The following is a 24,305-nucleotide window of genomic DNA, read 5'->3' on the forward strand; positions in this document are numbered from 1 at the left end:
AAACGTAGAGTGGAATCCCAGAGGGTTTAAGGAATTGTCTCTCTGCAGTCTGCTGTGGGTGGAGCTCAAAGTTGCCCGTTTCAATGGTAGCCACCTGCTGAAGTGAATGGCATGTTAACACAGTAGGTAATGAGCCATGGGAAGGTCTGTGCAGCTAAATCACACAAAATAACCTACCTATAAGGTCGTCCGTGAGTCCTTGCCTGTGTGTATTTCTCTGGGAGAGTCTCAGTTGGATACACCTCACGTCCTCTATCCTTGCCTCCTCCTAAAAACCAATTGGAGAAGGTCAGAGTGGAGAGACCTCTGCCTTTCTCATCCAACGAGTTTTGAAGAGGTCGAGGAGAGAGGACGCAAGGAGGGTGAAATTGAGATTCTCCCTCTCTCGGTGTGCAATTCAAGCATTCAAAAGTGAAAGCAAAGCTCACTCATATGTTGCAAAATGCATGACACCAGCTGTATTTCTGTATTTCGAAAGTAATACATCTTGAAAACTTATCGCTGACATGCAAAACATTGGGACTATATCAACAATGGACTAATGAAACAAATACCTTAAGATCGTTTTGGGGTTTTATCCCTTACCATTTAAATTTAAACTTCAACGGGGTAGGGATGTCCCAAGGAAACAGGATAGCAAGGACCAGTTATGGCATCTTTGCGGCTGGAATTTTTGAATATGCTATAAAATAGAATATGCTACTGTAACATACATGAACTTTTGGAACAAAGTGAACAGAGACTGACATCAGAAGTGTCTGGTTGTGTGAATGTTTAAAAGTCATTAGTGAAACCAAAAATACAGGTGATGTCTATTATTGCCAGGCAAAGGGCCAACTTGTGGCTGTGATTGTGTAACAATCAGGAATTCCCACAAGATTACTACAGTACTTACCAAAATCCATATAATAAAACACAGACCTTTGATTAGTATTTTCACACATATTACAAAAACTATTTTCCAGTAAAACATTATTTTTTTTTTAATTGGAACACAGATTACAGCATTTTGGGTTAGAATTTCATACAATTAGTTGACAAAAAAAAGCTATGTAGTAATATATTTCTAATATCTTCAGAAAATAAGCCAGAGACATCCGCTATAATTGCATAATACATATGAAATAACTCCTCTCTACACATTAAAAGGATACATCATACTTCCCATTTTGAACTAAGTCATGTGTTTTTAGAGAAACTTCCCTACTTCTATAAAGGAAAACGTAAGGAGGATGTTTACCTGACAAACACAGCAGTATGGATAAAAAAGAATGAGAGAAAGTTGCTGCATTACTAAAATATTTGGCATAATGGTTTAGTAAGAGTTAGAGATAAAAGTATCAAAGTTCACACCAATCTCTAAAACAATTTATGAACAAAGACACACAAAGGAACAATCTGTTTGTATTTAACAAAGTGAAGATATGTATCATGAACACAGATTGTGGTCTGAAAATAATCACAGCCCAGGTCCCTTGTGTTTTGGCCAACGAAATACAGTGTAAAGACCTAGAGCCAGTTTTCCAGACCCAGATTAAAAGGGATACTTAATTTTGGCATTGAAGTCTCATCTACTTCCCCAGAGTTAGATGAACTGGTGGATACCATTTTTATGTCTGAAGTTGAAGTCGGAAATTTACATACACCTTAGCCAAATACATTTAAACTCAGTTTTTCACAACTCCTGACATTAAATCCTAGTAAAAATTCCGTCTTAGGTCAGTTAGTATCACCACTTTATTTTAAGAATGTGAAATGTCAGAATAATAGTAGAGAAAATTATTTATTTCAGATTTTATGTCTTTCATCACATTCCCAGTGGGTCAGAAGTTTACATACACTCAATTAGTATTTGGTAGCATTGCCTTTAAATTGTTTAACTTGGGTCAAACGTTTCGGGTAGCCTTCCACAAGCTTCCCACAATAAATTGGGTGAATTTTGGCCCATTCTTCCTGACAGAGCCGGTGTAACTGAGTCAGGTGTGTAGGCCTCCTTGATCGCACACACTTTTTCAGTTCTGCCCACAATATTTCTATAGGATTGAGGTCAAGGCTTTGTGATGGCCACTCCAATACTTTGACTTTGTTGTCCTTAAGCCATTTTGCCACAACTTTGGAAGTATGCTTGGGGTCATTGTCCATTTGGAAGACCCATTTGCGACCAAGCTTTAACGTCCTGACTGATGTCTTGAGATGTTGCTTCAATATATCCACATATTTTCCCATCCTCATGATGCCATCTATTTTGTGAAGTGCACCAGTCCCTCCTTCAGAAAAGCACCCCCACAACATGATGCTGCCACCCCCTGAGCTTCATGGTTGGGATGGCGTTCTTCAGCTTGCAGGCCACCCCCTTTTCCCTCCAAACATAATGAGGGTCATTATGTCCAAACAGTTCTATTTTTGTTTCATCAGACCAGAGGACATTTCTCCAAAAAGTACGATCTTTGTCCCCATGTGAAGTTGCAAACCGTAGTCTGGGTTTTTTATGGCGGTTTAGGAGCAGTGGCTTCTTCCTTGCTGAGCGGCCTTTCAGGTTATGTCGATATAGGACTTGTTTTACTGTGGATATAGATAATTTTGTACCCGTTTCCTCCAGCATCTTCACAAGGTCCTTTGCTGTTATTCTGGGATTGATTTGCACTTTTCGCACCAAAGTACGTTCATCTCCTTCCTGAGCGGTATGACGGCTGCGTGGTCCCATGGTGTTTATACTTGAGTACTATTGTTTGTACAGATGAACGTGGTACCTTCAGGCATTTGGAAATTGCTCCCAAGAATGAACCAGACTTGTGGAGGTCTACAATTTTTTTTCTGTAAACAATTGTTGGAAATATTACTTGTGTCATGCACAAAGTATATGTCCTAACTGACTTGCCAAAACTATAGTTTGTTTACAATAAATTTGTGGAGTAGTTGACAAACTAGTTTTAATGACTCCAACCTAAGTGTATGTAAACTTCTGACTTCAACTGTATATACAAAATGATGTGGACATCCCTTCAAGTCAGTGGATTTGGCTATTTCAGCCACACCCGTTGCTGACACGTGTATAAAATCAAGAACACAGCCATGCAATCTCCATAGACAAACATTGGCAGTAGAACGGTCTTACTGAAGAGCTCAGTGACATTCAACATGGTACCGTCATAGGATGCCACCTTTCCAACAAGTCAGTTTGTCAAATTTCTGCCCTACTAGAGCTGCCCCGGTCAACTATATGTTCTTATATTATGAAGTAGAAACACCTAGGAGCAACAACGGCTCAGCCACGAAGTGGTAGGCCACACAAGCTCACAGAATGGGACCGCCGAAGCGCGTAAAAATCGTCTGTCCTCAGTTGCAACACTCACTACAGAGTTCCAAATTGCATCTGGAAGCAACATCAGCACAAGAACTGTTAATCGGGAGCTTCATGAAATGGGTTTCCATTACCGAGCAGCCGCACACAAGCCTAAGATCACCATGCACAATGCCAAGCGTCGACTGGAGTGGTGTAAAGCTCGCCACCATTGGACTCTGGAGCAGTGGAAACGCGTTCTCTGTAGTAATGAATCACGCTTCACCATCTGGCAGTCCGACAGACGAATGTGGGTTTGGCGGATGCCAGGAGAACGCTACCTGCCCCAATGCATAGTGCCAAATGTAAAGTTTGAACATCTCATTCCGAAATCAACGAGCAGGTGTCCACATACTTTTGGTCATGTAGTGTAGTTTCGCAAGCCAATTCTAACTAGCGTTAGAGCAATGACCGGAGATCTTATGTTATCTACTAGCATACTAGCAGTTACTATAGCCTTCCAGTCATTGTGCTAGTTAGCAACTTCCTTCAAACTGAATGCAGTCATAAAAATGGTATCCATGAGTTCATCTGACTGTGGAAGTAGATAAAGGGCTTCATTGCCAAAATCCCGAAGGGTCCCTTTAAGCCTAGTCCAGCATGCGCAATAGAAAAACTCCATTGAAATAACGTTTTGATTTAAAATTAGGCATAATCTGTGTCTGGAAAACCAGCCCTTACCGTATTAGAACATTATGACTGTCAACAACATCAGTGTCCACTGAAGCTTACACTCTGATGATCATTCTGGACAATCCAAACCTATGAAGGATGGTTGACTGTGTCATTTCAGATCTCTCCACTGTCCCCATCTCTCATAATGGCAATTTACCATCATAGCACCTTATCAAAAATAACCAACCGGGTTGGTTATAATGAGGAATGGACATTTAGTAGTTTCAGTTAGAGGTAAGACAGTTTTGTAAGGTGGCCTACAAAAGGCTGCTCATGCTTTTAGCACAGTTCTCTTTCGCCGGAAAATTTGCTATTTCGCTGTCGCTCCCAAGTGATCAATGCTGTGTTTCTCAAGATTCCGGAAGATTCTGAAGCTCTTGGAGCAGAAGGAGCAGGTGAAAGGTCTCTCACCAGTGTGAAAGCGCAGATGAGCCTTCAGATTGTCCCTGAGACGAAAGCTCTTCCCACACTGGGGGCAGCTGTGAGGTCTCTGCCCTGTATGGAACCGTTCGTGCCTGCGGAGGCTTTTCCGCAGGGCGAACGTTTTGGAGCACTGGGAGCAGGAGTAGGGCTTCTCACCAGTGTGGAAGCGCTCGTGCCTCCTCAGGATCTTCCTGCGCTTGAAGCGCTTCCCACAGATCTTGCAGCCATGGGCGCGGTTTGAGGAGAGGACCCCTTGCAGCCGCCAGACACCGTTCCCACACTGAGTGAAGCAGCAGAGGCGTCGACCCGTGTGGAGGCCTTGGTGGGTCTTGAGGTCCTTCGGCATGGGGAACCTCTTGTTGTCATGACAGTTGCTACCATTAGCCTTCTTCCCTCCAGAGTTCTTTCCTCCGGGCACCAAAAGCAGGTTCACCAGCTGGACAGAGCAAGGCCTTGTCAACTTCTGCTCAAAGGAGGTCTGGTCCAGCTTGAAGTCCACCTTCTCCTTCTTTGTCTGGTCCAGTTTGAAGTCCACCTTCTTCTTCTTTGTCTGGTCCAGCTTGAAGTTCACCTTCTTCTTCTTTGTCTGGTCCAGCTTGAAGTCCACCTTCTCCTTCTTTGTCTGGTCCAGTTTGAAGTCCACCTTCTTCTTCTTTGTCTGGTCCAGCTTGAAGTCCACCTTCTTCTTCTTTGTCTGGTACAGCTTGAAGTCCACCTTCTTCTTCTTTGTCTGGTCCAGCTTGAAATCCACCTTCTTTTTCTTTGTCTGGTCCAGCTTGAAATCCACCTTTTTCTTCATTATAGCAGAGGGAGGGTTCGTTACATCCATAAATTTCAACTTACTCTTAGCCTGTACAGGGGCCAAAGCCCCATCTGAGGAGGACGTGCTGTAGGCTGTCCCTTTGGCGGTGCTGTAACTGGCCTGCTGGAGCTCCACCTGGTTAGGCTTTTCTTTATATGTAGGCTGTCGTGTTATGTCCTCCTCCTCTGCCTTTGGGACCATTTGGCAGATGACTTTAGTCTCGCATTCTATGTTTATTCCATTCTCGGTTTCTGTCTTGAGGGGCTGGGGTTTCTGCTTAGTTGGGGAGCTTTGAACAGGAACATAGAGGTGGATTGGATCCACAGTGGCTGGAGGACAGAAAATAAAATAGTTGTTAAATAGTACCCTCAACCCTTTATATACAAAGAGTTTATAACAAATATATTTCAGTGTTTATAGCTTTACTACCACCTCCTAGAATAAATTTGTTTTTTTACCAGAATAGATCACTTGTTTTTCTTCTGGCTCAGTGGTTGTTGAAGATTTTGATTCTAGACTGCTCTCCTCCACCATCTCCACAACCTGACGACAGATGACAAGCCAAAAAGACAACTACTTAGGTTCTGTAATACAGGTGTCAGCTAATCAAATTAGCTTGAAGCCTACAAGTCAAAAGGGCATTAGTCCTAGTAACAAACAACAAACACATCTTATGGTTCACAATGAAGCCCTTTATCTACTTACCCACAGTCAGATGAACTCGTGGATACTATTTTTATGTCTCTACATCCAGTATGAAGGAAGTTTGAGGTAGTTTTGCGAGCCAATGCTAACCAGCATTAGCACAATGACTGGAAGTCTATGGTAACAGCTAGCATGCTAGTTAGCAACTTCCTTCAAAATGCACGTAAAGACATACAAATGATACGAGTTCATCTGACTCTAAGGAAGTAGATAAAGTACCTCATTACCAAAATCACAATGTATCCCTTTAACCCAAACAACTCACTGACCTTCTCTTCTAGAACAGAGCACTTGAGTTCAGCAGGCTGATTAGCCTTCAGCAGGGGGATACGATGTGCAGGACCCTCCTCCTCATTGCTCCCATTCAAAGAACCACTGCCCCCCTCCAAGGACAAGCCCTGTTTTGGGTCTAGAGAATGCATGGGAAAGGGGAAGGGTGGAAAACAAAGCACACAAACATTCCATTTGTTAGACTGCATGGTGCAGATCCGTACTGACAATAATAAAAATAAAGGGATTAAACAAATCAGTGTGTATTTCTTTGTTATTTTTTGCCTCCAAAATGTTGTTTGTTGACATTTTGTCAGTCATCATCATGTTTTGCAGTAACTCTGTCCAACATCAAGTCATAAAATAAATAAAAAATGAATTTTAACAGTACATTCAGAGAGAAAGATGATAAGAGTCATCATGCATACTAAACTGTGTGTATTTACTCAAATGTAGGAAAGTTTAACATATGGCTTTCGTGAGAACATGATTGTATACTTGCTTCAAAGTATCCAGAAGAATTGTTTTGATGAGATTGTGAACAATGTTTCACTGCACTCTCTGCAGAGCAACAATGTTAGCTACAGGACAATGAGACTCCAACGTTTTAATTAAAAAAATGTATGCCAAACAAAAACCATTGACTTCAAACCATACAACTCTATGCACAAAGGCTACTTTGAACATTTTACACAGTAAATACATAAACTGTGCAGATGCAGTCTGGTAACAGAATTATGGTAAAATGTCAGTTTTCATTCTGTTACCAAACTTTATCTGCAGTTCTTCCTGTAAATGTGTTTTTGTAAAATTGTCAGTGGAAATTGTTAAAATTAGTATTTGTGCATTGAGTTGTATGGTTTGCTAAACTTTGAAATCAATGGTTTTTGTTTGGTATACATGTTCATCTGAAAAAATAATCAGAATTTCTGCCTAATTCCGTTACCATGGATTTACCAGTGTAATGAAGTACTACTAAGGTTAGCTAACATACTTTCATGTAGCTCTGAGGACGTTGTTGTCTCCTCATCCACTTGAACTCCGATACTGCGAAGACATTTTTTGCCAGACTTTTTTGCAGCGTCCACTGTTTGCAGGGTTTCATTTTGTTCCCTCCGCCCTTCAATGAGAATAGTGGTTCCCGAAGCAAGGAAGCGACTCTCGAACAGTTTCGTTATTTCCACGACGGCCACCTTTGCAAGTGAATCCAAAACAGACGCAATCTGTGTTTCAAAATTCACATCGTCGGAAACAGACATGCTAACAGCTAATCGTGAGCGCGCGGTAATAAATCTAACTAAAGTCGAACAAATGTTAAAACCAAAAAGCTTAACATGGGGAGATATTAAACTGTGTTTATCATCAACCACATGGTCTGAGAAACAGGGGGCGTGTCTCTGACGTTTAATGATATAAAAAGTACGTGTTTCCACTAGTTACCACAGCCACAAAGTATATCGTAAAAATGTATGAACATTTCATTTAAGGTTAGCAGTGTCGTTAAGGTTAGGTTTAAAATCACATTTTAAGAAGATAAATTGTAGAAATAGGCGGGGTTTAGGATTTGGTGGCTGTGCTAACTAGTGACGACCACACGTACGCTTAGCGTCTTGTGCCAAATATTTTTTTTTCCGGGAATGCGTGGTGCGTAATATGGTAATATCTCATTATGTAATATGGGGGAAAATAAAATAATGCTAACAGTGAGAGATATTTGTTGTTATTATCTTATCTGAGTTGTATGGTACACACACAGTATTGTACAACTAACCTTGTGGGGACACACAATTCAGTCCCATTCAAAATCCTATTTTCCCTAACTTCTAAACCTAACCCATACTCTTACCCTAACCATAACCATAACCATAACCCATAAACCTAACCCTAAAACTAACCCTAGCTCCTAACCCTTAACATAATTCTAACCTTAACCATAAATCCTAGAAATAGCATTTGACCTTGTGGGAACTAACAAAATATCCCCAGTTGGTCAAATGTATGTTTGTTTACTATTCTTCAAATCAAATTGTATTTGTCACATACACATGGTTAGCAGATGTTAATGCGAGTGTAGCGAAATGTTTGTGCTTCTAGTTCCGACAATGCAGTAATAACCAACGAGTAATCTAACCTAACAATTCCACAACTACTACCTTATACACACAAGTGTAAAGGGATAAAGAATATGTACATAAAGATATATGAATGAGTGATGGTGCAGAATGGCATAGGCAAGATGCAGTAGATGGTATCGAGTACAGTATATACATATGAGATGAGTAATGTAGGGTATGTAAACATAAAAGTGCATAGTTTAAAGTGGCTAGTGATACATGTATTACATAAAGATGGCAAGATGCAGTAGATGATATAGAGTACAGTATATACATATACATTATATTAAGTGGTATTGTTTAAAGTGGCTAGTGATACATTTTTTATCAATTTCCATTATTAAAGTGAGCTGGAGTTGAGTCAGTATGTTGGCAGCAGCCACTCGATGTTAGTGGTGGCTGTTTAACAGTCTGATGGCCTTAAGATTGAAAAACAGCTTCTGTCTCGGTCCCTGCTTTGATGCACCTGTACTGACCTCGCCTTCTGGATGATAGCGGGGTGAACAGGCAGTGGCTCGGGTGGTTGTTGACCTTGATGATCTTTATGGCCTTCCTGTGACATCAGGTGGTGTAGGTGTCCTGGAGGGCAGGTAGTTTGCCCCTAGTGATGCGTTGTGCAGATCTCACTACCCTCTGGAGAGCCTTACGGTTGTGGACGGAGCAGTTGCCGTACCAGGCGGTGATACAGCCCGACAGGATATTCTCGATTGTGCATCTGTAGAAGTTTGTGAGTGCTTTTGGTGACAAGCCGAATTTCTTCAGCCTTCTGAGGTTGAAGAGGCCCTGTTGCGCCTTCTTCACAACGCTGTCTGTGTGGGTGGACCAATTCAGTTTGTCCGTGATGTGTACGCCGAGGAACTTAAAACTTACTACCCTCTCCACTACTGTCCCGTCGATGTGGATAGGGGGGTGCTCCCTCTGCTGTTTCCTGAAGTCCACAATCATCTCTTTTGACGTTGAGTGTGAGGTTATTTTCCTGACACCACACTCCGAGGGCCCTCACCTCCTCCCTGTAGGCCGTCTCGTCGTTGTTGGTAATCAAGCCTACCACTATAGTGTCAAACTGGATGATTGAGTTGGAGGCGTGCATGGCCACGCAGTCGTGGGTGAACAGGGAGTACAGGAGAGGGCTCAGAACGCACCCTTGTGGGGCCCCAGTGTTGAGGATCAGCGGGGTGGAGATGTTGTTACCTACCCTCACCACCTGGGGGCGGCCCGTCAGTACCCAGTTGCACAGGGCGGGGTCGAGACCCAAGGTCTCGAGCTTGATGACGAGTTTGGAGGGTACTATGGTGTTAAATGCTGAGCTGTAGTCGATGAACAGCGTTCTCACATAGGTATTCCTCTTGTCCAGATGGGTTAGGGCAGTGTGCAGTGTGGTTGCGATTGCGTCGTCTGTGGACCTATTGGGGTGGTAAGCAAATTGGAGTGGGTCTAGGATGTCAGGTAGGGTGGAGGTGATATGATCCTTGACTAGTCTCTCAAAGCACTTCATGATGACGGAAGTGAGTGCTACGGGGCGGTAGTCGTTTAGGGGACTTCTGGTCCCCACAAGAATAGTTAAACATGCATCAACAAAGTAACCCCTCTATTTGTTTGAAATATAAAAATCAGAAGCATCAGGTGTTTTGAGATTTAGTGCTAGTGAATATCCAATAGTTGTATTTTGAAAGTATTATTTTCACGGTCATTTTTTTGTATCCTTTTCATATTGTATGGATGGCAAAGTTACAGGTGTGGTGTGAATAAAAAAATGGGGCTCTGAGAAAGTACTGTCTTTTATGGATTCAAAGCAAAGTGAAAAAAATGAAACAATATTTTGACAAGATGCTCTGAACAAGGATGTTGAAAACATGAGGATGTCCATATGAGCGGACATATTTAACTTAATGACGTGTTACAACAGAGGACAAGGAAAACTTGAGGAAGGGGATGATGTGATTGGCCAATTCTATTATATTGGCCAGATTTAGACATAGGCCAGTGAAATGATGAGATCAACAATTTACTCATCATCATCGTCATCATCATCATCATCATCGTCATCTGGATCAATTTCATCTGAAAGAACATCTTCAATCCATTCCTCAAGCTCATCTGCACTTGGTAGGTCGTCATCATTGTCGATTTCCATCCATACACTGTCGGCCTATAGAGAGACAAAAAGCAATTCAGTGCCAAAGATAGACTATTGAATGTTTTTTAATGCTAGTGGAACTAGAAATAGAATGATTAGAACGGACGTCACCATTAAAGTCACTGAAAGCATAATGGGTGCACTACCGGCCATTGCGAGTGTAGCCATAGCAGCAAAGCAGGAAGTAAAAGCAGGAAATGTACCCATCAATCTGTGCTGTAATTTGTTGAATCAACTGAACAACACATTGACATTACAAAAAAAATACATTCAGAGTGTACGCATGAGTTTACCAGTTAAATTGCCAGCGTTAGAGGTTCCAAGCCTGTTCTATTCATTCTATTTCTATGAGTAGAACCTCATGACTCCTCATACATGACAGAAACATTACTCACATCTTCAACATCCACAACACCAATCTGGGGAGAGCCCAGGTCAATTCCAAAGGTCTTCTCCCAGTATGGGACAAGCTAAAGAGGATGGATAATATTTCAGGAAGAAATCAACAGCAATCAGAATCTCATATCACTATCCCCCATATTTAATGTGGGAAATTGGATAGATGGATTATATTGTATTGATAAGTGACCATCCATGACCATGATTTTACCAGCGGGAAGTCATCTGGATCAATCCAGACAATGCTGAGGTTGGGATTATCATTGTGCTCCTCTGCTACTTCCTTTAGGATTTCCAGGAACTCAAAACCATCTGGGAAGTCAAAGGTCAAGTGTCAAATGTACATAAAGCCTTATGAAACCCCTCTTGCTGACAATGGTTCACTCCTCCCCCACCCAGCCCTATTGACTCATTAGCCTCCCCTTTGGTTCTGTACCTGGATCATCCTCTTCTGCGAATGCAATGATGTGCTCACCATCGATGTCATCCTCCTAAGAAAATACAGACTCCTTAAACGCACTAACACCAGGTAAGAAAACTGGCATGGGGAATATATAATATATAATATAATACCTACAAGTGTATTTCCATCCTTGTTTGCACATTTAGGCCACATAAATACACTGAACAAAAATATAAGCACAACACGTAAAATGTTGGTCCCATGTTTCATGAGCTGAAAAAAATCCCAGAAAATGTTCATATGCACAAAAGCATATTTCTCTCAAATGTTGTGCACAAATTTGTCTACATCCCTATTAGTGATAATTTCTTATTTGCCAAGATAATCCATCCAATTGACAGATGTGGCATGTCATGAAGCTGATTTAACAGCATGATCATTACACAGGTGCACCTTGTGCTGGGGACAATAAAAGGCCACTTTAGATTGTGCAGTTTTGTTACACAAAACAATGCCACAGATGTCTCAAGTTTTGAGGGAGCATGCAATTGGCATACTGACTGCAGGAATATCCATCAGAGCTGTTGCCAGAGAATGTAATGTTAATTTATCTACCATACACTGCCTCCAACGTCGTTTTAGAGAATTTGGCACTACGTCCAACCAAACTCAAAACTGCAGACCACGTGTAACCACGCCAGCCCAGGAGCTCCACATCTGGCTTGTCTGTAATAAAGGTATTTTGTGGGAAAAAACATATTGTGATTGGCTGAGCCTGGCTCCCTATGCCATCCCAGGCCGCCCCATGGCTGCACCCCTATCCAGTCATGTGAAATACATAGATTAGGGCCTAATGAATTTATTTCAATTGACTGATTTCCTTATATGAACTGTAACTCAGTAAAATCTTTGAAATTGTTCCATGTTGCATTTATATTTTTGTTCAGCATGTTGCGTTTATATTTTTGTTCAGCATGTTGCGTTTATATTTTTGTTCAGCATGTTGCGTTTATATTTTTGTTCAGCATGTTGCGTTTATATTTTTGTTCAGCATGTTGCGTTTATATTTTTGTTCAGCATGTTGCGTTTATATTTTTGTTCAGCATGTTGCGTTTATATTTTTGTTCAGTATACTTAGGTGGATAACAATAAAAATTGGGGAGGCATGCTTACTAAGAAGACATCATCCATTTTGTTTTGTCGGATGATTTTTATGGTAATAGTTGGTATAGCTTACCCAGATCTCATACATGTTATCGGGCTCCATCTTCCTCAGGGTTGGTCTATAAAGAAATAGGACGTCAGATATTTATTTATTGTTCATTGAGCAAGGTTACACTTTTTAAACTTTGAGTCTTACTTTAATGGGAATAGTCAGTTAAGAGTAATTAACACAATACTTAGCATATTTATATGTTTTCGCTTTCTGTAATACACATGACTTCCAGTGACCTATTTGCAACACTCATTTGTGTACGGGTTGATGGTCACTAGACTTATTACTGTCTGTTATGGATTGTTCTCATATCGTTTGATAGGGATTGACGCCGGAGCTACTCAAGGTACAAGGACCGAGGACACACTGATTATTATTGTATTGATGACATTATGAACACTCTGTGATTCTGTAGCAGAAAAGTTACTGTCTTTTGTTTTGACTTTGTACAAGCCTCTTGGGCTGATGTTTAGAGAACATTTAGTACTGTTCGATTAGAATGTAAAGGGGCCCGTCTCCAACAGGCCCGATTATAAATTTTTTCTGGAGGTGTCTCCCTGTTGCAACTGTTGATTTTGATTGATATTATCAACGACTGCTCTCCTTTTGGTTCACCTGAAAATTCCCTTTACACCTAGTTATAGGGTTTTTACAAGTCAAATCACAAAGCCAGGAAAGAACACCTGACCCTTCTCATTATGTATTGTGCCATTCTGGCCACTGTGGCCATGAATCTCACCTGTCGTGATCCTCTATGTACTCGACAAGCTCCTCCTCTGTGTAGGGCTTTCCGGGGATAACTATGGGTTCATCTATAAAGGGTTCATAGAAGTCCACCTCATTCACCTTCAGGCCCAGATCCTTGGCAACCTGGAATACAGAGGATTGGACTGAAGGAACAATGGGATACTTTTAAAGGAGAGTAGAGCTCCAGTGTAATTTTGAGGATGTAGTTGTTAGTAAGGTTCTTCACCTTGGGAGTGAATGTAGCGAAGAACTTGATGTGTGGGTGGAACTCCTCAGCCGCGTCCACATAGGCCAAATAATCTGAAATGTTACGGGCATCTGTTAAGACCTTAGTAAAATCTAGATTTTTTGTTGACAAATACACTGTTAATACACTGTTTTATCCATAAAATGTACACATAACTTATAATATACAGTAAAAACACAGAAATAAAATGTTTTAAATAATACATTATATAATATAATACATTATATATTCTTACGTTCAGACTTTTCGCTCTTAAAGTAGCCAACCAGTTTGATATCCTCCTCAATGTTATGGAAACCTTTAACCTCCGGATCGTTCTCAATGATCTCAACTGGGTCTTCAAGAACCTTGAACAGAGTAAAAGAAGGATGGATGGAGAGAGGAAGATCATGGTGGGGGAAAAGAGTGTGAAACAGTACAGAATATATCAGTGGTGGATAAATAGTCTGTTTCCTACAAATTGTAGCCAGGTAAAAGAGAGCATAAATAGATGACATTACTCTCACATACATCATAGATGAACTCCACAATTGTGTCTGCAGCAAGCTCCCCATCGTACTCAATGATCTCGTTCTCGGTGAAAATGTAGATGCTGTCGGCCTCCTCAAGTCCTGAGGAGATAACAGAATTTCAACTCGGGGCTTACATATACAGTCATACCCTTGAATCCACTAGTGGTCAGGCTTGCTCATGGGTTGCCTTAGCACAGTGACACAAGATGTGCATCTCAAAAGTGTAGTGGCTTCTTCTCCTTGTTCTCCTTACTTCATCATCACTGAGGTGAGATAATTAAAAAGGTGATGTCTCAGTGGGCAATGGGCGTCCACCATATTGCTTTCTCCTATAATATATTTCCTAATTCTGGGAGAGTGTAAGTCTCAGTGACCCCTTCCTTCAAAATAACCTTTTTGAAAAACAGTACTCCGCAAAACTGTCATCGTAAGAGTGAGGTATCTTAGTCAGCAGCCTGTCGAAGTGTGACCTGCACAGCAGCTCGTGCACATAAACAAGTAGAAATGTGAAATAGTGTTCTGCAGCGCCCTCCACAGGGGAAATTATCTACATTGATAGTTGCAGAGGAAGGAGGCAAGACAAGGAGAGGAATCCATGGTTGACTATTGAGATGCATCCATTGAGACCGGTCAAGCAGTTTACTCCACTGAGCACATACCTGGTCAGTGGTGATGTCTAGATTTGATTGTGACACTTTGACAAATGGATCATGTTGAAAGATGGTGACAATTTCACCATAACTGGCCTCAGAACTATAAATAATCCCATGAATCTTGAATATCGGTAATAGTGTCTATTTCTGTGCGTATTTACCTAGTTTCTTAGCAACAACACTGCCCTTCTTCTCATCAACAAGGCCAAATCCAATATCCTCATCGTCAAGGTCACCAAGGACCTGAGCTGCAAGCTGTGAAAAAAAAACACTTTCACATAACTGAAAACACAGTGGCACCCTTATGCCTGAGCAGGAATATCTTCTGTATAATGTACGAAGAACTTATAAGGACTTTTGTGGAGTTTGTTTTTAAGTTTATTTATGAGTATTCTGTAAGGAAATTGATATGCATTCATTTCACCCTCAGCTTTGTGGGTTTGCAAGAGGGACAGGTGTCATTCTCAGTGCACTGTGTACACACTAAAGCAAACAGAAATGTTGTTGTTTTATTTCGCACATTTTCATTCAGTTCCTCCACCATAAAAGCCTGGGACTCAGAGCGCTGTCCATGCACTTTCTAAATCTGTGTGAAACTTGACCCTTATAACTGACAACTGGCTCAACCAACGATGTTGCCACATCCGTGGCCTGCATACGGAGGGGGTGGGATAACAGTTCTGCTGACTGCGTTGGGGTAACTGGGTGCTTGGATAGCAACAGGTGCAACCCTGCTTTCACATATCTCTTCTAGCACTTCATCAAGGAGGTGCAGGCACCCAAACATACATACACATAGACACACAGACTGACATGAAGGATAAGTTATCAGTGCTTCTGTGCAGTTAATTTTATTGCATAGCAAAATCCCATAACCAGGCTGTCATGTTCCACACCATGGCAATGATGATAGCTGGCACTGATGGTAGGCCTAGAGATCCTAGCCAGAAACTGCGGGATGCAAGCAATAGTGGCCCTTGCTTTATGTCTTGGTGTGCAATTTGATATTATCTACCTTTTGGGGGAATTTTATTTGTGAATAACTGTAAAACAGCGGCCCAAATGTCAGCGGTGAATTATTATACTGTATTATAATAGTACAATAGCAGGCTGTCCCAGGAAAGCTGATTTTCAGCTAAAGTCCCCACTATTTACTTGTCAGATTAATAGGTTTTACCTTGTAGACACTTCCCACTGCGTACAAACTGTTTTAAACAAATTTGTTTCCATGTCATTTCAACAAAAAAATTCAATCTGATGATGCTGAATCAACATGGAAAATTGATAAAATTTGCAAAAAGTCATCAACGTGCATGAATTTAGGGACTTTTTGTATTTTTTTCACCCAACCTAAATTCAATGACATGGTTTGACTTTTTGTTGTTTTCACTTTGAATTCACGTTAGATGACAACTCAATCAAATATGAATCAAAACTACACGCTGAACTGACGTCTGTGCCCAGTGAGTTATGTGTCCATATTTGTCATGGGGGGGGAGTGGTATTCATATGAAGAGGTTCTAAGGGGGTCAGGATCTAGATCGGCCTGTTAAATAGATTGAGGGCTAAACTCAGCTAAAGGCTTTTAGCCAAACAGACTACTACAGCTATATAAGGTTGCTGTTTGGGGGCATGAGTTGTGAAGCGGGCAGGTTTCTTGCCTGAGTGCAAGGGGAGAGTTTGCTTCGTGACAAATCAGGGAAGGGAGGAGGGAGGAGCACATACTGTACATCTAAATGAGATGACATGCTATCCTCATCTATCTCATTGCCTGACCTAGATTATACCATAGAAATAGAATAAATAGAATGGGTGTCTCCATTCAAGTCGATGATGGCATAATGGGTGGACTGGCATCAATTCATGAACTAGCCCACTGCAAAGAACATCAGGCTCAGCCTTTCATAAATATGTGGGACTGACTCATAAACGATATGTAAAATCTGATATGGACAGTGTTGTATAACAGTCTCATCGGTTGTTCCCTACAAATGCTGTTTTGAATTAAAAATAAATTGTACCTAGATTAGGAGAAGAAGGCTGCAAAGGCTGCAAAGCCGAAACGTCTGTGTATGCTATCCTGATGCAGTGAATTTTTTTCTCTCAAAATGAAGTAAGATTTGAGACATCTTTTTGAGTGCAGACCCATTACACCTTTTGTTTGTCCTAATTTGCGGGTTTTTTACACACTAGCCAAGCTTCTGGGAGAGCGCGATGGTTCTCTTTTGATTAGCCATTGAGAGTGTACCCATAGCAGCAAAGCAGGAAGAAAAAGCAGGAAGTGTACCCATCAATCTGTGCTGCGATTTGTTGAATCAACTCAAGTGTACCACATCAGTTAGCATCATTTGAATACAGTGGAGGCTCCTCAGATGAAGAAGGGGAGGACCATCCTCCTCAGTGAATTTCATAAAAATAGTGAAACATTATTTTTTTAAATAATTTTTAGATAAAACCATATGCACATCACCAAATAATTGATTAAACACACTGTTTTGGAATTAAGGTCTACAGTAGCCTCAACAGTACTCTCTGGGGTAGCACCATGGTGTAGCTGGAGGACAACTAGTTTCCGTCCTCCTCTGGGTACATTGACTTCAATACAAAACCTAGGAGGCTCATGGTTCTCACCACCTTCCATAGACTTACACAGTAGTTATGACAACTTCCAGAGGACGTCCTCCAACATATCAGAGTTCTTGCAGCATGAACTGACATGTTGTCCACCCAATCAAATGATCAGAGAACAAATCTAGTACTGAAAGCATAAGCTACAGCTAGCTAGCACTGCAGTGCATAAAATGTGATGAGTAGGTGACTCAAATAGAGAGAGACAATAGTTGAACAATTTTGAATAAATAAATATTCAAAATGAAGGATACGCAAGAGATAGAGAGAGAGCTAGCTATATTTTGTTGTATACATTTTTCCACTTCAAGATGCACTATGTAGAAGTCGCTCTGCCATTTCCTTCTTGCTAAAATTCTAATAGTTCGCTTAATTTCAGTTTGTAACAAAACAAGTATAGCGTAGAGAATCATTGTACCATCTAAACCGCTGTGAAATAGTTAGCTAGCTAGCTAGTTTAGCCTACTGAGACACACGGCTCAAACAGAGGGATGTTATGTTAGCTAGCTGGCTACGGCTTTCCAACACTGGAACTCTTCCAAGTCAAGGTAAACTTTTGGTTTTATTAATCTATTCCCACAGGGGCCCTGTATTACTTGCTGTACACTGTACTGCATGATTGTATCGGGTTTACTAACGCGTTAGTTTTAGTAGCTATGGTGACAACGATGTAGGCCAGCATTTCCCAAACTCAGTCCCTGGGACCCCAAGGGTTGCATGTTTAGTTTTTTTGCCCTAGCACTGCACAGCTGATTCAAATTATCAAAGCTTGATGATTAGTTGATTATTTGAATCAGCTGTGTAGTGCTAGAGCAAAAACCAAAACGTGCACCCCTTGGGGTCCCGAGGACTGAGTTTGGGAAACCCTGATGTAAGCTGTGTGTAGCGGTTATGGTATGAAGGTTTGGCTTGGAAAGGTTTTTTTCGCCTGGTCACAGAATAGCGTGTAGCTGCGAGAAGGAATTATACAATGAGCAAAGAGATCATGCTGTTTGTATGTGGCTGTTATGAAAGTGAGCTGTGGTTGGGGGTGATCATGGGTGTATTCATTCCGCCGATTCTGTAAAAATGAATCTTAAACGGAAGCAAAAGGAACAGAGTGCTGATAAACATACCTGAACTTGTCCAATAGAAACTCTTGTTTGCAACTGTTTGGACTAATGATTACACCCTAGATCATCTAGATGCAGATGAAATCTCGCGTCTTGTGACGGCCGGCCGCCCAACAACCTGCCCGCTTGACCCTATCCCCTCCTCTCTTCTCCAGACCATTTCCGGAGACCTTCTCCCTTACCTCACCTCGCTCATCAACTCATCCTTGACCGCTGGCTACGTCCCTTCCGTCTTCAAGAGAGCGAGAGTTGCACCCCTTCTGAAAAAACCTACACTCGATCCCTCCGATGTCAACAACTACAGACCAGTATCCCTTCTTTCTTTTCTCTCCAAAACTCTTGAACGTGCCGTCCTTGGCCAGCTCTCCTGCTATCTCTCTCAGAATGACCTTCTTGATCCAAATCAGTCAGGTTTCAAGACTAGTCATTCAACTGAGACTGCTCTTCTCTGTGTCACGGAGGCGCTCCGCACTGCTAAAGCTAACTTTCTCTCCTCTGCTCTCATCCTTCTAGACCTATCGGCTGCCTTTGATACTGTGAACCATCAGATCCTCCTCTCCACCCTCTCCGAGCTGGGCATCGCGTCCTACCTGACAGGTCGCTCCTACCAGGTGGCGTGGCGAGAATCTGTCTCCGCACCACGTGCTCTCACCACTGGTGTCCCCCAGGGCTCTGTTCTAGGCCCTCTCCTATTCTCGCTATACACCAAGTCACTTGGCTCTGTCATATCCTCACATGGTCTCTCCTATCATTGCTATGCAGACGACACACAATTAATCTTCTCCTTTCCCCCTTCTGATAACCAGGTGGCGAATCGCATCTCTGCATGTCTGGCAGACATATCAGTGTGGATGACGGATCACCACCTCAAGCTGAACCTCGGCAAGACGGAGCTGCTCTTCCTCCCGGGGAAGGACTGCCCGTTCCATGATCTCGCCACCACGGTTGACAACTCCATTGTGTCCTCCTCCCAGAGTGCTAAGAACCTTGGCGTGATCCTGGACAACACCCTGTCGTTCTCAACTAACATCAAGGCGGTGACCCGTTCCTGTAGGTTCATGCTCTACAACATTCGCAGAGTACGACCCTGCCTCACACAGGAAGCGGCGCAGGTCCTAATCCAGGCACTTGTCATCTCCCGTCTGGATTACTGCAACTCGCTGTTGGCTGGGCTCCCTGCCTGTGCCATTAAACCCCTACAACTCATCCAGAACGCCGCAGCCCGTCTGGTGTTCAACCTTCCCAAGTTCTCTCACGCTCCTCCGCTCTCTCCACTGGCTTCCAGTTGAAGCTCGCATCTGCTACAAGACCATGGTGCTTGCCTACGGAGCTGTGAGGGGAACGGCACCTCCGTACCTTCAGGCTCTGATCAGGCCCTACACCCAAACAAGGGCACTGCGTTCATCCACCTCTGGCCTGCTCGCCTCCCTACCTCTGAGGAAGTACAGTTCCCGCTCAGCCCAGTCAAAACTGTTCGCTGCTCTGGCACCCCAATGGTGGAACAAACTCCCTCACGACGCCAGGTCAGCGGAGTCAATCACCACCTTCCGGAGACACCTGAAACCCCACCTCTTTAAGGAATACCTAGGATAGGATAAAGTAATCCTTCTAACCCCCCCCCCCCCCCCCCTTAAAAGAGTTAGATGCACTATTGTAAAGTGGTTGTTCCACTGGATATCATAAGGTGAATGCACCAATTTGTAAGTCGCTCTGGATAAGAGCGTCTGCTAAATGACTTAAATGTAAATGTAAATGTAAGAGTGTGCAAGGTGGTATTGAATAGGCACACAATGTACTTACTCAAGTCCGATTTGGATTTATTTGGCAGTTTTTGCTCCATAACATGTAGAAGTTGTCCTTTTTTAGGTTTAGAAGAAGATTAGTTAGAATAGAAGCTGGTTAGAATAGCTAGCATACAGCAATCGTTTATGGTAGTCAAATTTGTTTTTTAATTGTATCTCTTTACCACATCTATTGCGAGTGTACACATCAGTTTACCAGTCAAATTGCCAGGGTTAGAGGTTCCAAGCCCGTTCTATTCATTCTATTTCTATGTAGTATACTCTCTCTCTCTCTTTCTCTGCAATAGACCAAAACAGAGTGCAGAGTGCACATTAATTTCACATAATGTCATGGCACTACTACCTTTCAAATAGCAACACAGCACTTTAGGATACACAAACATCCACAACAGCAGCACTCGATAAATATAGACCCAGAGCCACACCAACCAAGGACTATTTTGGCAAGGTGCTGATGACGCTCAAGTCTCTAGGATCCGCTGACAGGTACAGTACTGCAGCCGTCTGTCAGCCCAGTCCAGTCAGCCGACACCGCAGTACTGGGGCCTGAACCTCCTGGGCTAGGCCTCGATGTCCCATAACATACAGAGGAGGGGGCAGGCAAGCATTCTCAGATGATGATTAATATATCATTAATCAAAACACCCTGCTGAGTAGACATATGTCTCTCACACACACGGACCTACATACATACATACATGCACACATGTCGGACCTACATACATACATACATGCACACATGTACTAATATACACCCACATGCACACACGCAAGTGGATGTGTTCGTTTCCTGAAGCCTTTGTTTCCACCCGGGGAACCTGGTCATGGCAAAATTCTACAGTAGACTTTGGTATATTTGTTCATTATTCGTTTTCCAGGTGATTAAATGAGTAAAAGAAAAAGAAAACCATACAACTCCTTAAGAGGCACCAGTCCCAAAATAGCTCTTCAGCCATCAGAGCTGTGTTGTGTTTCTCTTCAGGGAATCCTGGGAGCTGTAGTCCAAAGTGGTTAAGTTGTAGTCCTAAGAAGTTGGGCCAGGCCTGGCAGAGCTGGATTTGAGAGGATTAGCTCATTGGCCATCTGAAGAGCATTTATATTTCTTTATAAACCACCAGTCATTCACACCCATTTGTCTTCAGTTTCAGGCCATCCAGGGGTACCTATGGGTTTCACTGCTGAATGAGATAACCTTTGTGCCTCCTGAGAGGGCTACTGATTTCACTGGAGATCAAGAACCAGTATCCCCTTTCAAGGGTGAGAGAGTGCAGGGGTTAAAGATTGAACAATGTAGTTAATTCGAAATGTAGGTTGGCACTTGCTTTGGTGCCAAAACTAATCAAAAAGTGTCTATGAAATCACACAATGCATACCTTCTTGACATCCATATTGCTCAGATATGAGTGAATTAGGAATAGCTGCACATCTCTCACTGAACGTATGGAATTGTGTAGACAGTAGGCCTATGTGGAGTTCTCTAAGTAACAGATTTACAATGGAGTGGTGTAGCCATTGAAATAGAATGTACACATTTTATTTATATGGGTACATTTTTCTTCTATGTGCTGAACGTGACTTTTCTGCAGCTGAACATCTTGAGTGACAGGATGGAGCTTTAACCTTTGACCTTTAGCCTATCGTGAGGGGTTATAGGGATGGCATGTTGGCTGGTAGGAAGGCCAGTTGGAAATCAGGGAGAAGAAAAAGGTCACTTGAGTGTGCGATGGATGTAGCGAGGGGCGTACTTCAAAGAACAGGGTCACATAAACAGCTGTAGTCTGAAGCAGACCTACGGTGTAACTCTGTTGAAATGAGGTGATGACACGTCTAAATGATCATGCTATGGATGTAACCCTCTCACCAGGCTGAACGTGACTGTTCTGCAGCTGAACATCTTGAGTGACAGGATGGAGCTTTAACCTTTGACCTTTAGCCTATCGTGAGGGGTTATAGGGATGGCATGTTGGCTGGTAGGAAGGCCAGTTGGAAATCAGGGAGAAGAAAAAGGTCACTTGAGTGTGCGATGGATGTAGCGAGGGGCGTACTTCAAAGAACAGGGTCACATAAACAGACACACACAACGCACCCGTGGTCACACATGGTCACACACACCCATGGTGACACACACATATCAACATGGACATATGGCCATGTACACACACATATGGATTTACTCCGCACACCCTATTACAATCAATACAAGAAATGTAGAACATTTCTGATAGATGTTAGGAAGATAGAAGAGATTATTCTTATGGATTGTAAATCAGATCAGTCAACGAGCTGATGAATTGGGGTCCTGCTACTTCTGTCCATGTCATGTTTGAGTCATAAATGGTCGACAGTACAGATAGCAGGTCGAACACCTGCTATCTGTACTGTCGACCATTTGCCAGGATTGGTGATGGGATCCCGTGTCCTCACGACTCAGCACCCCCTCCATGCCACAGGCATGTGACAAATGTTTTTGTCTCAGTTGTCAGTATTTCTTATGTCGCTGCACTAATTCCTGCCCCACACCATTCCTTAAAGACAGACCCATCCCTGCCATCTCCCATTTCATCTAAGACCACAAAATCATGAGTCAGTCTTAAAACAATACACCCCAGGGATATTTACAGGAACCCAGAGATTTCTGGAACAGCAGGTGAGTCAACATAGTACCCCTACAGTCCCCTCCAGGCACTAGCGCTTATTTGGCAATTTATAGTATCAGCTGATTATTAATTCCTGTTACTATCTCATGTCTGCCTCTACCCATTTACCCCTGATGACCAAATTCATTCACTAAAAAGCCTTTCAAATTCAGTAAACTGTCCAATCCATGCAATAGTCGGACCCTTGCAGCTTTTGCTTCTTATCTATTGCCTTGAACATCTTAATTTAATCAATGTCTATGTTGTGGCATGTTTCAAAGGCCACATTTGAGTTGCCTTACCCTTAACAACAACACTTAGTTATCTGTAAATACTGTCTGTATCCACGTAGCCCCTTAATACACACTATCATGCCTCATCCAGTTGATTAATTACAGCAGTGATGGTGCATCCCTACCCAGGCACTGTGTGTCCCACTTCTACCTCCCAGTTACCCATCCCCTCTCCTCACCATCCCCCACTCAGTTGTCTGAGTCCTTCCAGTCGCCTGACCCAGTCCTCCCAGTCCCCTGACCCAGTCCTCTCAGTCCCCTGACCGAGTCCTCCCAGCCCCCTGACCCAGTCCTGCCAGTCACCTGACCCAGTGCACTCAGTCCCCTGACCCAGTCCTCTCAGTCCCCTGACTCAGTCCTCTCAGTCCCCTGACTCAGTCCTCCCCACAAGATGTTGGTGACACCTTAATTGGGGAGGAAAGGCTCGTGGCAATGGCTGGAGCGGAATCAGTTGAACGGTATCAAATACATCAAACACATGGTTTGATGCCATTCTAGTCGCTCTGTTCCAGCCATTATTATGAGCCGTTCTCCCCTCAGCAGCCTCCACTGGTCCTCCCAGTCCCCTGACCGTCCTCCCAGTCCCCTGACCCAGTCCTCCCAGTCCCCTGACCCAGTCCTCCTAGTCCCCTGACCCAGTCCTCCCACCCCCCTGACCCAGTCCTCCCAGTCCCCTGACCTAGTCCTCCTAGTCCCCTGACCCAGTCCTCCCAACCTCCTGTCACCTGACCCAGACCTCCTAGTCCCCTGACCAAGTCCTCCTTGCCCAGTGACCCACCTCCAGGGCCAGTTCCTCGATTTCAAACTGTTTCTGGGCAACGGCATCGGATCCGGGATGCTCATGGTAGTACAGAACCATCACATCATGCGTCTTCATCACAGACTTGTAGTTCTTGGTAGTCAGCTCGATGACCCGGTCCATCCCATCGTACTCAGGGAAGTCCAAACCCTGCTCACCCCATGACAGTCCCCCGCAAGACAGAAGGACTGCCATAAGCACCCAGCTCCAATTCATGTTTCTTTGCTTATTTGGAAATTAATTGTAGTTTCAGTGAGTTAATTTTTTTTTTTAAATCTTAAAAATGAGGAAGGACTTCCGATCCCCACCACCCAGAACAGAGCAAGACCAACTCCTGAGCCCCCCTTATTAAACCCCCTCACACGGGGAGCTGGAAACAGGGCAGAGAGAGC

The 24,305-nt window shown here is 42.9% G+C and overlaps 1 protein-coding gene across 1 annotated transcript; it reads right to left on the reverse strand.

Moving 5' to 3' along the window:
* Positions 1–4,179: 4,179 nt before the first annotated feature.
* On the reverse strand, positions 4,180–24,305 carry LOC139551236 (uncharacterized). The gene is made up of 15 exons (XM_071362725.1): positions 23,893–24,305; positions 14,805–14,898; positions 13,989–14,089; positions 13,714–13,825; positions 13,458–13,531; positions 13,224–13,354; positions 12,506–12,551; positions 11,302–11,356; positions 11,077–11,177; positions 10,862–10,936; positions 10,337–10,478; positions 7,210–7,647; positions 6,215–6,354; positions 5,699–5,783; positions 4,180–5,569 (listed from the first exon to the last, which is right to left on the reverse strand). The coding sequence occupies exons 1-15, from the start codon at positions 24,127–24,129 to the stop codon at positions 4,326–4,328; spliced, it is 3,075 nt and encodes a 1,024-aa protein (XP_071218826.1). The 5' UTR covers positions 24,130–24,305; the 3' UTR covers positions 4,180–4,325.

The sequence above is a fragment of the Salvelinus alpinus genome, chromosome 23, assembly GCF_045679555.1.
Source record: "Salvelinus alpinus chromosome 23, SLU_Salpinus.1, whole genome shotgun sequence".
Classification (NCBI taxonomy): Eukaryota; Metazoa; Chordata; class Actinopteri; order Salmoniformes; family Salmonidae; genus Salvelinus; species Salvelinus alpinus.